General features: G+C 41.5%; 2 protein-coding genes across 6 annotated transcripts in view; both read right to left on the bottom strand.

The window, feature by feature from the left end:
- Positions 1–12: 12 nt before the first annotated feature.
- LOC101468304 (uncharacterized) lies at positions 13–8,565 on the bottom strand. The gene is made up of 8 exons (XM_004553555.4): positions 8,317–8,565; positions 6,327–6,426; positions 5,503–5,601; positions 4,082–4,906; positions 1,827–1,964; positions 1,598–1,658; positions 1,112–1,236; positions 13–277 (listed from the first exon to the last, which is right to left on the bottom strand). Exons 1-8 carry the CDS (start codon positions 8,359–8,361, stop codon positions 249–251), a joined length of 1,422 nt encoding a protein of 473 aa, XP_004553612.1. The 5' UTR covers positions 8,362–8,565; the 3' UTR covers positions 13–248.
- An 857-nt stretch (positions 8,566–9,422) lies between these two features.
- Positions 9,423–15,981, bottom strand: part of itsn1 (intersectin 1 (SH3 domain protein)) — a 52,251-nt gene continuing 45,692 nt past the window's right edge. For all 5 annotated transcript variants that reach the window (XM_012919709.2, XM_012919708.2, XM_012919707.2 and 2 more), the window contains 11 exons: positions 15,584–15,682; positions 15,406–15,489; positions 14,667–14,750; positions 14,257–14,388; positions 14,037–14,117; positions 13,804–13,925; positions 13,510–13,592; positions 13,343–13,426; positions 13,192–13,256; positions 12,865–12,973; positions 9,423–12,752 (listed from right to left, as the gene is read on the bottom strand). In XM_012919709.2, the coding sequence (XP_012775163.1) occupies positions 12,604–12,752; positions 12,865–12,973; positions 13,192–13,256; positions 13,343–13,426; positions 13,510–13,592; positions 13,804–13,925; positions 14,037–14,117; positions 14,257–14,388; positions 14,667–14,750; positions 15,406–15,489; positions 15,584–15,682 (1,092 nt within the window). In that variant the 3' untranslated portion in view covers positions 9,423–12,603. The remainder of the gene's footprint in view (positions 12,753–12,864; positions 12,974–13,191; positions 13,257–13,342; positions 13,427–13,509; positions 13,593–13,803; positions 13,926–14,036; positions 14,118–14,256; positions 14,389–14,666; positions 14,751–15,405; positions 15,490–15,583; positions 15,683–15,981) is intronic.

Here is a 15,981-nt window from a genome sequence, read left to right on the forward strand (position 1 = left end):
TGCTGCTGAACATTTAAAAAAATGCTTTTTTTGTGTTTTAATCTAATAAATTTCAGTACTGGACATCACACAGAAAACAAACACCCACAAGTAACACGTTCCCCACATTTTAGCCAGAGAACCACACCGTTAGATTTCAATGCATATGCTTCCTCTTTTTTCTTCCTTGGAATAAAGATGAATTGAGGAGTTAATGGAGAGGGAGAGGTTGAGGAAGAGTGTAGCGAGTTGGAGGCACCATTTACAGATCATTTGGACTCCTGGTCCAATTTGGGATCTAGAGAGAAAACAGCAGAAGTGTGTTAATTTCTTTTAATTATCTTGTAACATTTTTGTCATGTTACTGCCCATCATTAGCAGTGCTACAGAACAGCAGCATCATAAGATTCCAAAGAGAATCATCTCCACAGGGAGATATTCTGAGCATTTCTATACATTTTAAACAGCTTTTAAAAAAAAGTTTTCCTCTTGTATTCCTACTATAAATCAAAGGGAGGTTTCTTCCTGTTAAAAGGGATTTTTTACTTTCCACTGTCACCAACTTCTTGCTCATTGTAGTGTCTCCACCTTACAATAAAGAACATTTTGAGGTGACTGTTGTTGCAAATTGGCACGATGTGAATAAAACTGAACTGAAATTCTCCCCTTTTGGGTGGATGTTTCTGTTTTTCCCCATCATACTTCTAGCTGCTGCTGTGATTAGGTATCCACCAATGCGATATTTGGAATTAAGGATCTCAATCAGATTTATGTGACAACACGCTGTATTTTACAACCTGCAGCTTATCCATCTAGCAGTCTAAGTAGAGACACTCAGACCTCCCTGTACCCAGCCACCACCCGCAGATCTTCTGGGGGATATGAATGCAGTATGTCTTGGTCCTGTCCCAGGGTCTCTCCTCACTTTAATTTAAGCCAGATCCCCAAATCATGCAGTACAGCTCCAATTTTTTCCCATTCATGAATCTATTTTATGAGGGCAATTTGCCACCTGAAAAGATTGGAACAGAGCGGCGTTATACTTTATACACAGTCCAGGTGGATTTCTCATACACTCCACAATGCCATGTCACTGAGCATTCCCCATCACTCCCTTCATCATCACTCTCACCATTGAAGGTGAACTGAGGGAAGCTGCTGAGGTCTCCTCCTCCATAGACTCTCTGGAGCTTAGCCGTCTCCTCTGACAGGTTTTTTTGGTAATCTGGCTCCGCCTCCAGGAATCCTGCATTCGACCTTAAAGAGTGAGATGACAAATCAGCTGATGTCTCTTTACACGGCTTGCTTCCAGTTAAAGAGTTTCACTCATACAGTTTGAGGAAAGGAATACTCAAAGTTAAATAAGAATACATGTAGCATGGAACAAACAGTAGGAATAAACAGTCCACATGTGGCCAATACCTGGCAGACACTTAGAGAAAATGTAATTACGGTTGATTTTCTGATAATGGGATTCAGACAGATAATTATATCTGGTAGTGTGGATAATGCTTCTGAGGAAATGTACAATAATTAATGTGTTGGTTATTCTAGCTGTAATGTAGACTCTCTAAATGTTTTTCCTATTAAATTCAACTGTAACTCTTTATCTCTCTACCTGTGCATGTTAGTGTATTCTCTGATCTTCTCCAGGAAGAGTCTCTGCACAGGATCCAAATCTGAAAAACACACATTAAAACAACATTTTCTGACTCCCAGCTGATACTGGTCATTGGAAAATACAGCATGATCAAAGTGAGACAACAAAACACAGACACCATTAGGACAGAAAATGTACTTTAATGTAGACAAACCACCTTATAGCTGTATATGTCTGTGCTCTTTACCTGTGTGTGTCCCTGTATCTTCTTTATCTCCTGTGGCTCCTTCCTCTTCTTGTACCAGCAGCTCCTCTTTCAGAGGAAGAGGAGGAGCTGGAGGATGATCTGACTCTGCAGCCACGTTATCAACAGAAGCTGTTACAACTGAAGAAACAGGACAGTGTAAAGTACGTAGGTCCAGAGCTTTAGTTGACACATTCCTTGGAATTTTATAGAAAAACTGAAAACCCTTCCTGCCTTTTATCTGCTTTTGTCAAAGTTTGAATGAAGGTCTTCATCACAGAGTTTATATTTCAGTGTTTTCAACTACGTTTAACCCCACAACATCCATCAGCCCCCATACAGGAGTATTACGAATGAATTATATGGTATTTGTATACAAACCTTAGTCATCATCATACATACAGCAGTATAAGCACTGTGCCCTTAAGCTTCATAACACTACATACAAAGCAAAAAGGGAGTTTCTTGAAATATGTGTTCCCAGTTGGAGAACATAATAGTTGAGTCGTTGTTACCACTGACATGATGCTGGTGAGAAGTCAGTCCCAACAAGTCTTCTGAAATCCAACCACATTTCAGTTGGCTTGTAAACTGAGTGTGAGGCTTCACTTAAATAGAAAATAATGGTGGAGATAATGTCATCTTATAAGGTGGGTTGGCATCAAGTACATTTAATTTCATTGATTTCATTATTAACCTCTAAAAAGAGCCTACTCTGTCACCAGAGGTAACCACTTTATATCACGATCCTGGGTCTCATGGCCCAGCGTTTTGGAGTTTTAGTTTATGTTCATATTTAAGCCCTTTAGGTTTTCTAAGTTTTTATCATGCCTAGGTTGTTATAGTTCTTTGTTATTAGATTCCCCTTGTGTCCTCCAACCCCTGTTAAGTCTCCCTTGCCCTTCATGTGTTTCATGTCTGTGTCTTACATTGTCTAGTTCAGGTTGTCATGTCTGCGTCTTATGTTTCCTGTTTTATTTTGAAGAGGTCTTGTGTTTCTATGTTCACTGTATTTAGTTTTACTCTTTCCCTGTGAGTTCATTATGTTCATGTGGGTTGTGCTGTTTTGATCTTTATAGTTATTATTTCCCTAGGTTTCAGTTATGGTTATCATCGGCTTAGTTCTTGTAATATGGCTTCACTGTGTTCCATACTGTGCCTTTCTGTACCATGTTTCAGGTTCCTATGTTCTGTCTCCCCAGTTGCTGTTACGTTTACATGTTTAGAGTTCAGTCAGTGTGTTTCCTGTTTTACTTTGAAGGTCCGTGTCTCATGTCAGTGTTTCTAGTTTGGCTTCCCTTGTCTTGTCCAGCCTGATTACTCCCAGCTGTGCTCTCTTCCTGTGTCTCATTCCCTCGTTATCCCTCAGTGTATTTAAGCCCTGTGTTTCTCTTTGACAGTGTCATAGTCTCCCTCATAGCTGTGTTTCCCTGTGTGTCAGTTTATCCATGTCTTAGTTTAGTTTAGTTTAGTTTAGTTTTTCCATGTCATTCTGCAATAAAGCAGCTTTTTGAGTTTAATTTTGTTGTCGTGAGTTTTGCGTTTGGGTCCTTCTCCTGCCTGCACACAGCCGAAACATGACACTTTATGTAATAACAACCATTTGTCCTGTTTTTCCAGCTAATAAATATTAAGCATTTAATTATTTCCTATACTGAAGACAAATGACAATTTACAGTTTAATTTTTACTTATTTTAAATGAATATGTAAGTTGAATGTTTGGAAATGTTATCTAGTGTTATTCATCTTCACACATTTGTGGTGTACCGCACGGATTAATTTTGGATCCCATTGTATTTATTTATTTATTTATTTATTTTCTCCACATTAGATCCATGGCTAAAGTCAAACCCAAGCTCTGAAACTTTAACCTGTAAGAAGTACTGCTGTCAGCGTTAATCTCGTTAAAATGACGTTAACGCCATAACTCCATTAACACGGCAAATCTCTCTTAGCGAGTAAATGCGGCTCGCCCCGTGCGTGGGGTTGCACGGCGCTAACGCGTTAACGAGCCTACAGCGCTAACGCGTTGATGCTGTGCAGCCCCGCGCACGGGGCGATCCGCATTTACTCGCTAACAGAGATTTGCCCCGTTAACGCGTGCTGTGTGTGTTCAAACTGGATTTCAGTTAAACTAATGTGACTCTCCTGGATCTAGCTCTTGGTAAGAAAACCAACTAACGTACCAAATATCAGTTTGCCTTTAAGAAGCTGTTTCTTCTACCATCGCTTCACCGCTCACAGGAGTTTAACTTACCATCCGGACTGCCTGCTGTTACAGCCTCCTCAATAATCGGGCTCTCTCGTGCACCCTCTACGCTAGCAGGAACAGTAAAGAGCAGCTTCTCCATCAGTGCATCAGTCTGCACATCTTCAGGCAGAGAAACGACTTCAGGCAGAGACAGAGGGTCAGCGTGTGTAGCCTCAGTCATCTCTTTGGTAGTGGTTTCCTCCTCTACCTCCATCTTCTTCTCTACAGCAAGAACTGCAGCTTCTTTCTCCAGATAAGTCGAGGTTTCACTCAGAGATTCGCTTTCCAGAGTTCCCAAAGACACCTCAACTTCAGCCAAGGTCACAGACTCAAGAGACATGGCCTCCAAAACATTTCCTTCGGGCTCCGCTGCCCCTTTTACTTTGTTCTGATTGATCACCCCATCGTTTAGTCTCAGTTCCTGGTCAGTGTCAGACGACTGTATCGGTCCTTGCTCAGATCCAATCACAGCTTCAGGGACTGCTGATGTTTCAGCTTCCAGTGTATCTGCAGCTTCAGGGATGGAATCTAGTGTTAAATTGTCCACCTCTGTTGCACCTTCAGAAACAGAAACATCTTCTATTGGCATCTTCACTTCCAACTCTTTTGCTAGCTCCTCAGCTCCCTTCTGGAGCGAGTCACATGTTTCTTGCAGAGCGTCAGCTTCAAGACTCCCCACATCAGCCTTCACTTCTGCTAAAGTTGACTCAGGTATCATGGCTTCTGCTTTGCTGGCTTTCTCCTCTTCTTTCTCCAAAGAGTCTCTGTTAGCTGCTTCATGTGGATCCTGGGCTGAGCTGGTATTTATCATGGTGGCAGCTTTGGAAAGCTCTGCAAGAAAAAAGGTCTTTAACCAGAGTGAAACCTTCTCACCTTTCCTGGGTTTTTGTTAATTATTGTGTAGAAATAATGGATTTCTTTTAGGTGATTCAGTAGCAAGCAAGCAGGAATTTGTCACTACCTTTATCATACTCCATATACTACTCTGACAGGTTTATGCATGCAGCCAAAAATTTTATAAACATACAAGAAAGAAGAAACGTTTTTGTTTTTGCACGCAGTCATTACTGCCAAATTTAGACCCTTTACTGTTAGCGTCCGCTATGCTATATGAGCTCTCCTGCCATGATAAACAGAGCGTAACACAGATCTGAATACATCAGCTGGTTTCACTGATACCCACTTCAGCTTTTTGAATCAGATTGTACTAATCTTAAGATGATGACTGTTCCATTAGCCCTCCTAAAACTCCCAGTTCTGTTTTTAATGGATACATTTTGGTTTCCTAACCAAGCAGCAGCACAAAAAAGCTGTTTGTAGAAACATTTTACTCATATATTTACAGTGAATTAATTACACCACTATTACACCACTAAGTCGTGTCTACCAACTGTTACCCTGACTAAGCACATCCTGAATGTACTGACCTTCACCAACAGCAGGGGGCGCTGTGGCTGGCCTCCTTTCAGAGAAGAATTTGTCCAGACCTTTATCAGCTTCTTCTGCAGGCTGGGCCTTGGCTTTCTCTGTCAGCAGAGAGAAGACTGTGAGCAGTTTCTATTCCGTGGGGTAAATAATCTTCTTCATATTTTATCAAAGCAGGAGCTGAGATAACAGATACAGTTATGTTATTAGATTTTAACAAGTTTCTAGCACATAGCAGTACTTTTTGTTAGTGTTATGGACACATCAGACCACAGCACCATTTTGATTTTTAGAAGTAACCTTCGCCCACCATAAACACCTGCTTCTTATACAGACGCACGTTTATGTTGTGGTTTAATTAAACCTAGTTATTTTTTGCAGATGAATACCATCAAAAGAATGTGTCCTGTCATGCATTCTTAACAGGCCACTCAGCACGCATTAGCAGAATGCAAAATCGTCTTCCCTGTCAGGGAAACTAAAACTGGAGACTGGAAGGCTGGAGTACATGAGAGCTGTTTTACTTTTGTTTAGAGGATTTTTATACTGCAGTTGCATGAAATGTGGAACTTTTGACTGGAAACAGATGTAATTGTTTTAAGCTATCGCACTCATTCCTATTCACTGAGGACTATCTTTAGTTGCAGGCAATTTCTGCACAACAGGAAGTGTAATAACCCCCAAAATCAACTCCTATACCCTTCGTCTGCTGCGACCTTTGCTGCATACCGTACTTTTCTTTGTGTGTCTCTCTCTGTGACCTTGTTTCCAGCCTCTGTCTAGACTGCCAAAAGAAGACAAAAGGAGAGGACGTGTGTTTTCTTACTGATGTGTGTTCTGCGTGGCGGGTCTCTGTCTGATGGTTTGGAGCTGAACCGAGCAGCCTGTGGCGTCCACATCACTCTACAAAACTCCCCGTGGATCCGCTGAACATGCACACATACAGAACCACACATAAATCATGAATGCTCACATTTCATTGTAAAACTGTCATTTTTTTTAATGTCATTTACTTTCAAATTAACAACGAAAATAGAGTAAACCCCAACACTCATATGACCCCCTATAAGCAGATGCTTTGGCAACAGTGGGAAGGAAAAACTGCCTTTTAGCAGGAAGAAGCCGCCAGCTGAAGGGAGGGGCATCCATCTGCTGTGAATGGTTTTCAAGACCGTGCCTAAAAAGGGCCTGTGAGGTGGGACTAGAGTATTTTATTCTTACAATGGGCGTTATGTGTTGTAATAGTACTCAGTACACGAGAGAAAATGCTTATATTGCATAAACTGAAACTTATCTCGCTCTGCTTCTGAAACAATCTTTGCCTGTTGTCCATAAATATAATATAAAAATAAGAGAAAAACACCATCACAATTTTTTTTGATATAATATTAACAGAATCTTATGGAAGCCCGTTTCCACCACAAAAACAAAGGATCCATGACTCGAAATTTTTAGTTATTTTCTCGAAATAAAGTTAAATGGAAGTGTTTTCCCCCATTCATCTGATTTGGGATTAATAGGCGATTAATAGCCATAGTACCCGATATTTAGCCTCAAAATTTTGAAAAACCTTAAGCTTAAGAAGCATTTTACACAATAATAATTTAAAAAACATCTCTCAAAAAGTTTGAGAGTAGCAGTAACATCTAAAACAGCCCATCTTCATGCCCTCTTGCTACATGGGGTCACCAATTGTTTGATTTGGCAGTTTTATGTCGGGTGCCCTTCCTGACATAAGCCCAAAGAGGATTTGTGCTCTGCCTTCATCCTTTGAGATTTTTTTTTATTATTATTTTTGTTAAAGAAACCAAATAAGAGTAGGGATACAAAATTGTGCATATTCCCTTGGATTTTTTCATTTAAATGTCAGATGGTCAGGTCAGACGTATTTGGTGGACTGACTTGGAATTACGTCACACTCTCATTTCCAGGATGGCCTTGGAAAAGACAAACATAAAAAATGGAAAGGGATAAAAGAAAGAAAAAAAAAAAGAACCTGAATAGTAGCACAGGTCTGAGAACATTTTACACGCCCACTGGTAAAACACTGCCCCCTGGTGGTAACAGTGTATTTTACAAACAGTAGCCAGAAGAACTTTAATTAAATTCAAATTTCCACCTTACAGTGCACATGACGAGATTTCATTGTATTTGCTACAGTAGTGGAAATAATAAGCAGTATTTTAAACAAAATCTCAAAAACATGAGTGGTAAAAAGTCTAATTGTATATACAACTAAGTGCAGATAAATATGTTGCAAATGCCTGCGCCTACTTTTTATTGCACATTACAAACATTTAGCAGCTTTAAAGTCTGGGTTATTTAATATGCAGATATTAAACTACTTGCATAAATGATCTCCAGCTTATGAAACAATAACCATGATCCAATTTGACTGGTTAACTTGTGTAAAATGATTAGTCTAAATACTTGCAGTTATTTAGTATAAAACCACGCTTAGACTCCGTGACTGAGCGCCACTGCCATCTTTATTAGAGCACAGCGTTACTCATGAGCCTGAAAACCAGAGCCCAGTTAATCTAAACTGGACTCATTTACAATAAAATGATTCGGTTTCATGTGGGGCCTCTCAATATCAGTCCCTAGAGCTCTCTCAGTGATGATCTGAGGATTAGGATGTTACAGAGTTTCAGGGAATAAAACTAAAACTTGTTATCAGTGTGTGTGTGTGTGTGTGTGTGTGTGTGTGTGCGTGTGCATGCCAGGCTGTTAATCAGCTGTAAAGTAATGAGAAGCTGCAGACACAAACTCGTTCTATCAGCTACAGAATAAATGTAAAAATAAAGTATACCTACTCTGACACTCAGTCCTGTTGCAGCTCTGAATAGCGCAGCAGCCATGCTGGTTTAAATGAAATCTATCAGAAGTTTGGAGAAATATTCCCAGTGTGTGTTTGGGAAGTGATCCTGAGGGGTTTCCTCCCTCTCTGTGAAAGAACTGAATGTCCCGAGCCTCCCTCTCCTCCTGCGCCGCTGTTACCTGGGCCGGTTTAAATAAAGTTTTTTTCGGTGTGTTTTTGCTGACTGTCTCACGCGCTCAGCTCAGTTGTCGTTCTGCCTGTTTTTTCCCCCCCTTTTTTTCTAACAATGATTGCATAAAGAATTTGCTTATTTCCTGGTATTTTCAAAGTAAAAGCTGAAATAGTTCAAACACATCCAAACAAATGTTGCGGTCAGACGCAGATCGGTTGATGTGCTATTAGGTGCTTATGTTTGCTCGAATTAACCCCACCACCACTTCACTGCGATCAAATAATCTAGTATGATGTGCAAAATGTATTTGAAACCACTATAATTATTACACATTATAAACAATTATCAGGTATGTTACGAAGATTATTTTGCTTTCTTTTCAAAGTCACTGCTTTCTTTCTTTTTTTCTTTTGGTAAAAATAAATAAAAAAGAACATGTTAGAAATCTGAGTGCCTTTTACAAAGCCAGATCTGCATGCAGTGCCCGAACTAGGATGTTTTGAGAAGCATCATTGCTTTTCTACATACATTTTTACTTTAAACCTGCACAGACATTAGCTTTATTGAAGAACAATAATAAATAAAAGAGGGAGCCAACATGCCAAGAGCTTTGAATATCCTTCCAGAAGCCCAGAGAAAATTCCTGAAGACTGCTTACAGAAAGCTGCCTCAGAGAGTTCAGGCTGTCGGAGAATGAAGATCGTCACACCAGATATCGACTTTCAAGCTCGTGAGAACAGTTTTTGCCTCATATACTGTCTCTGTGCATGACTGCATCCGTGCCCCATTTTCCTAGTAAAACATTGAACAAATTAATGGTGGCTCAAGAATTTTGCACAGTCCTGTACATACATCTTTTAGTTACAGTCTATGATTGGATCATACAAGTAGTTAAATCCATAATGAAAACAGCAGCACAGGCAGTGCAGTTCTTGGTCCAACTGAAGTTTATTCTGAACACCGAAAGACAACAACGTACATCATCTTCTACAGTGATAATTAACAGCAGGCTGCCTTTATCGCTCATATATTAACTCTCAGATAACAGCAGTATTATACACAACCTGGAAGGTAGACAGTAAGGTTCAAACTGGATTGGGTTAGTTTCAGTACAGTGAGGAGAGGAGGAGGCGAGAGGGGTACTGAGCAGGACAGTACAGAGGGGTGTAAGACAGCTTTATCATCATTCATCATCATCATCATCAGCTTCAGTCTGGGGAAACACAAACATTCGTTCACACCTTCCTCCATAGTCAAGCTGCTGAAGCTGGCCGAGCCTCGCCGACTTCTGATTGGACAGTGGCTGGTCACTAAGGTAACTGTTGTCTTCGTGGTAATTTAGAACATTACTGTAACTTGGCACTAAATTAAAACACCTAACTAGATTTACTAACCGGCCGAGTGGCTCGCTAACTAACTTATCTACAATCTTACTAAGCAACCTAGCTAGGCGATGTTTCCGGCCTTGTCGGCGAACGCAGCCGCCGTTTTGAATAATCAGCTCGAGGAAACTTTAGGAGGAAGATCAGAGAAGTATTCATTTCAAAGTGTGCTTGAAATTGAAACATTGGGACAGTTTTTGAAAGAAGATATAGTTTGGACAATAAATTCAGTCCACAAATTACAGCTTCACAGTTATTGCCATTACTTTAAATATAAAGTTCTTATGCTGAACAAAAATGGTAGCAGTCTGTGCAGATCACTCTTTTCTTTTTACATTCTCTCCATTTAAGAAGAAAATCCAACGACTGCATCTGAAAATCACTCCTGACTTTCTTTTATTTGCTGGGATCCACCTTTGGGCTCAAGTACAGTTTGCTTATCTTCATTAAAATGTCTTTAAAATGATAAGACTTTAATAAAAACACATCCTTTGAGTGCCTCTTTTTATTAGACTTCCTGCTCTGATTACCCAAAACAGCTGCTGGGTGAAATTCAGGAGATTCGTGTCCTGCTCTGCTCCAAAATCTGCTTTTCAAAGTGCTGGGAGTGCCGACGCACAGTACCGTTGTTTCTACTCTGAGCTTTTCATAGGGTTAAACTGTGAAAATGGTCAAAATGCTATTCCTATAAAATACATCTGTGCCCTACGGAGCCTGCTCGAGGGCCCCAGTCCAGCGGCGGGCCCTCGAAATCCCTCAGGGTTTACCCTCCCTGCATAGTGACGGCCACTGTGACAGCTCAACACAGCAGCAACATAACATCAGAGTTCAGATGTGTGACAGAAATCGTCTAAATCTGCGACCCCCCCACATATACATAAAAACAAAAAAACAAAAACACCCTGAACAGTTAAGACATTCTTCTTTACAGTACCTCAGTTTAAATCAGCTTTCACGCCTGTTCCCTGTCTTATTATCAGCATTATTACCACAGACGCATGTGAAGGGGACATCTTGTCTGTAATGTATTTACACCAGTCATATATCAGGGTCTCTATATCTTCAGCTTATTTTGCATCGTTAGGATTTCTCATTTAACCTGTACATATTTAGCACTTTCTGAGATAACGTGGCGAGCGTTCAGTGAGCGTCCAAACAGAGCGAAATTATAAAAAATGTCCCCTCACATGAGCCGAAGCCCAAAGAGTTGATCATAAGACTCTGAGAGACTCTGTGTAAAAATGCATGGAGACTGAACCGTGCTTTTAGTTAGCCTGTCCATCTTTACACTCGTACCGTCATTCGCATCGGCCGTCTGCCTCACACACACGCACACACTCTCACAGACACACAAACACACTCTCTCACATAAAGGTCTGGGTTTGGTTGGACAAAGAAGGAGGGCTGGGATTGTCGCTGGAGTGTTTGTGAGACTGTCTGGATGAAGCAGAGGGAGAGGAGACAGTAAAGACCTGACTGATCTTCTCCAAGACTCGACTAAATACTGACGTGGACCGGTCCTGAAGGAGGGAGGGGGCACAAGCAGACTGGACTGGACTGGACCAGGTCTCGGATTTTCACTTCTCAGTGGTACCAACATGACTGAGAACCATTTGCAGACTAGAAAACCCGTCGAGCTGCTTCTTTAAATGTCAGATCACAGGACAGACCTGCTGAAACGGTCCAATCTCTAACCACGGAAGCACCAGCACACCAGATTTAAGACGTGAACGTGTATGTGACATTTAAAAACGCCACACAAATTTAGATTTAGATGAATAAAATCTATAAATCTCATTTGGATGTTGAGCTCTTTATTTACCCTCTCCACTGAAATGAATAAGCCAGAAATGATAAGAATCTCATACCAACTTTTTATGATCCCAGTCCACTTCATCTCTATTTTTATATCAGTGTGTCACATATTTGGTGTGATTGCTGCAAAGCAAAAATCCCAGCATACTGTATATTATTATTAGTGGCTAAAAATGCATTAATATTTGTATTATTCACATATATTAATGCAATCTCAGTCAGATGAATGGGCGTAATGTTCATCTCGACTGAGGGAGGAAGTTCTTCTAAAAACCCTCTCTGTAATCTAACACCAAGCCCACTAGAGCTGATCCAGACTATAAGCAGAACATGGGATCATGTGTCTGCTCTATCTTTTGACTATGGAGGCCTCAGACTCACAGGAGCTCCGCCTGCTGCACAGAATCGAATGGAAATCTGATCAAGATGTTCTGACAGAAACAGAAACGCTGTGGAGAGTCTTCTTGCCGCACCCATGGTGTGTAAGCAGGTCGATAGGAGGCACAGACTGGAGGCGGTGATGTGTTTTCCAAGAGGCGTGCTCAGGATTGCCATGGTGACCCTAACTGCTGCTTATCTTTAATGTTTAGGAGCTGAAATGGAGTTACACACATTTTCAGCCACTTTGGCTTTTGTGTGTATGTGAAGGTCCTTTCTCCAGCTGGTAATTCATGAAGTTATTCCTTTTTGTTTTAAACTTGAAGATGTTTAGTAATGGCATCATTGTACCCTTAGCTAACTGATCCTTTCTCTCTGGATATAAAAAGCTCAGATGTACACGCGGAGAAATAAAGATTTGAGACCAGTCCAGTTGTCCAGTCCAGTCTAATCCATCTAAGCTGTCCAGTCCAAACCATCATCTCCTACAGGTCCTTTTTGGGCCAGTCCAGTCTGCCGTGGCCCCGTCCAGGTTTCACGGTTCTTCAAACAGCTGAAGGTCGAGCCTAACGACGATCTCTCCCGTAGGAACCTCGTGGAGCAGCAGCCTCTTTGTGATTGGTCCTTTAGAGCCCTGGTCCTTCTTTATTTCCGCTAACCGGATTTCTGTCCTGCCCAAGAAGTCTGGAGGCAAAGAGGATGATAAACAGACAGAAAACAAAACCACTCATACTTCCTGAAAAGGACAGGGAACGTGAAATGAAGGGATTTAAATCAGCGTGCGACTATCACTGACCATCAGGCGAGAACTGGTCTCGTTCAAACACAGTGATACAGAGGACGTCCTGTTCCAGGTCCTTAATAAAAAACTGACAGTTGGAATTCCACTTTGGATTCAAAGTGTCCTGAAAAAGAGAGAAAACAGCAAAACGATGGTGTGAAATATAAATTATAGCAGACATATTTGTGTCCCTGCAGCAGTGAACCAGCACTGCAGTGGTGTACTGTAGCTGTGACTGAGCTGTCAATCGTTATGAATTAATACATTTTATTATGAAAAAGTCAATGAATCTGAAATATGGAATAATAATGAACGCCTGCCTGTAGACCTGTAATGTTTTACCTGTAATGTTTTTGTGATATGGCACTGGGAGCCCATGGTCACCTCGCAGTACGGGTTGCTTTTTCCTGGAAGAACAGAACTTATGTATAACCAATAACTGAAATCAACGTTTTTCCTTTTCCAAATTTAGTTAAAAGGAGTTCACACGTACCGTGGGAGCGACAGGGTTTGAGCTCAATTCCCTCCACAATGTTGACCATCAGTCTCCCGATACCTGTAGCCCTCTGGGAACGTACTGAGGCACAGAGACATGGAGGAGTCAGAGGACATTTCTGATCATGGTCAATCTGAGGATGTTTATTTCAGTGGGACAGGTACCTAGATACGCTTTCTCCCGCTTCTTCTTCTCCGTCTCTATGAACAGCTCTGAAGCTGCCTTGATTTTCTGAACCCACGCCGTCCTGAATAAACACACACACACACACACATTTAGAGACTAGCAATGATACACACAGCTGAAGACACTGCTAACTTGTGAGGCAGTCATGTTATTACTCACAGACCTAAACTTAAAGCGAATCCACTAATCCTAGATTAAGAGTGACTTTCAGGTTTGAGAGTATGACTGCAGGCATTTCCTGTTCGCTCAGTCTGGACCGTGAAGCGTCTCACCTTTCGTTGATGCTCTCGGCTCGCAGCGTGTAAACTCGGTCTATGTGGGAGATGTGGAACAGAGGCTCGTCTCCCGACGGGTCTGTCGGCAGCTTCACCAACACCTCATTTAGGAAGATTGGCTGAGAGTGAACACAAACCTTAGTTAGGACATGTTTATCCAGCTCACACTACATAACCCAGGGCAGGTTTAACAGCGAGTCTCTCTGGAGAAAGAGATTGTGTAGTCTCACCGTCTTGTACATGCGGTACTGCAGGTGCGTCTTTGCAGAGAAGACTTTGTCCGAGCCTGACGAGCCCAGAGGTTTGGTCACCTGTGAGGGTCATTTTTTAAATTGAGTAGAAAGATGCTACGTCAGTACCAGCCCAGCCACATTCAGACATGTACAACATAAAAGATGGATTTAAGGCAAGAAACTAAACATGTAAACTGTACAGAGGTGCAGGACTCACCTGTGTGAGCAGCAGGAAGTCGTTGAACAGGAAGCCGTAGAGCTCTTTGCTGCTTTTGGCTTTGAACAGCTTCCCGCTGTGGAGGAACTTCCTGGGACCCAGACAGTTGGTGACTGAGTTAAACACCAGTTGCTGAGGGATACACAGGCAGATATTACTGCTATTATTTCCTAATTAACCCACTTTCAAGTAAAGATTCAACACTTAAACTGTGGGCCTTCTGACGGGCTTGGAAAGACGCAGGATGTTTATCATCCTTCAGAGGACTGAGCTATGATTTCAGAGTTAATAGAAAGCATTTTATGAATATAAAAGTTAAACAGGAGTTTATCAAACTGTCGTCTGCTGATCGAATACAAATAAATTTACATTGCCTTGTTTTCAGAGGGCATCAGGAGGATAAGATGTACCTCTGACAGGCCCTCACACTGAACGTGAGCCTGAATCCACTCCAAGCGATCCGAGTTCTCCTTCTCCCTGACGCCCTCGTTCACCTGAAAAACCCACAAAAACACATCGAGTGAAGTCCCATCCAGCTCCAGGATCAGAGCCAAAGTTTACCTGAGCCGGAGGAAGACAATCTGAGTCTCTCACACCATACTTAATGCTAATTCAGGAATAAACAACATTTGAAACCAGGGTAAGACGTTATTTTTGACCTTGTTGGGAAAACCTGTGGACCTCTCTAGGATCTGTTTCTTTTTCCATCCAGTCTTTGACTTCAGCAAAGCTATAAAAAATGGCTTCAAACCCAGAGAGACGGGTTTAAGCCAAACATGAAACATTTTCATTTAATGCGTGCGTCTCCTGCACTTACGAAGTTATAAAGGCTGAAAAAACCCCCACACAATTTCAACCTGCCCCGTGCACTTTGAGAGCCTGAAACTCTGATAGTAGTTAAAGTAGGAATATAAGATTTTGCAGTGTGAGAGTTTCTGGTCGATGTTTCATCAAATGAACCTTTGGATCAATTATTCTAATCTGTGGGATTTCACCAGTGGATGTCAGGATGATACTCATGGATATGCATGCAGGCATCTGCTTTATGTTACCTACTGAACTATAACGCAGGTGTGAAGCTTTATTTCTAGACTAACACATTTGAGGCTTTCACTGCAGTGTGGACATCGTCCCGTGTTGGGTTCTCACCTGCGAGCACAGCTCCTCTGCTTTCTCCAGAGCTGCTTTCAGGTGGCTGTGATCTGGATGAGACTCTGGAGTATTTTCTAAAATCTAAAAACAAAAAACAGATCAACTAGAAAGCAAAACACTGAGAAAACAGACTGAATATGAGGGAGTGTGATGTGTGTGTGGATACTGTGCGTACGTTTTTGATAATGAGAGGGTAGCGCGTGACTCTCTGCATAGGTTTGAGCAGGAAGCTGGACAGAGGCATTCCCTTACACCGGGGATCCATGGCTAACCTCTGACACACAGAGAGTGAGGGAGTTGGAGAAAATCAGATCTTTATTCTGCAATTATTCATCCACACTTTCCCACATTTATAGTGTCCATTAAAATTACCCGCACAACAATCGGACGAAAAAAGAAAACAGGAAGACCAAAGGTATGTTTGAGTTGCCAGTTTTCTTAGTAAGGTTTCAAACTGAGGGAAGCGTCTGTGTGAACCATGACAGGACCGTGCATGAGTAAATAAAACCCCACTATAAAAAGCATCCAGGTGATTTTCCTTTGGGACGAGGGGCTAAAACCTTGCCCACAGTT

The sequence above is a fragment of the Maylandia zebra genome, linkage group LG13 (assembly GCF_041146795.1).
Source record: "Maylandia zebra isolate NMK-2024a linkage group LG13, Mzebra_GT3a, whole genome shotgun sequence".
NCBI lineage: Eukaryota > Metazoa > Chordata > Actinopteri > Cichliformes > Cichlidae > Maylandia > Maylandia zebra.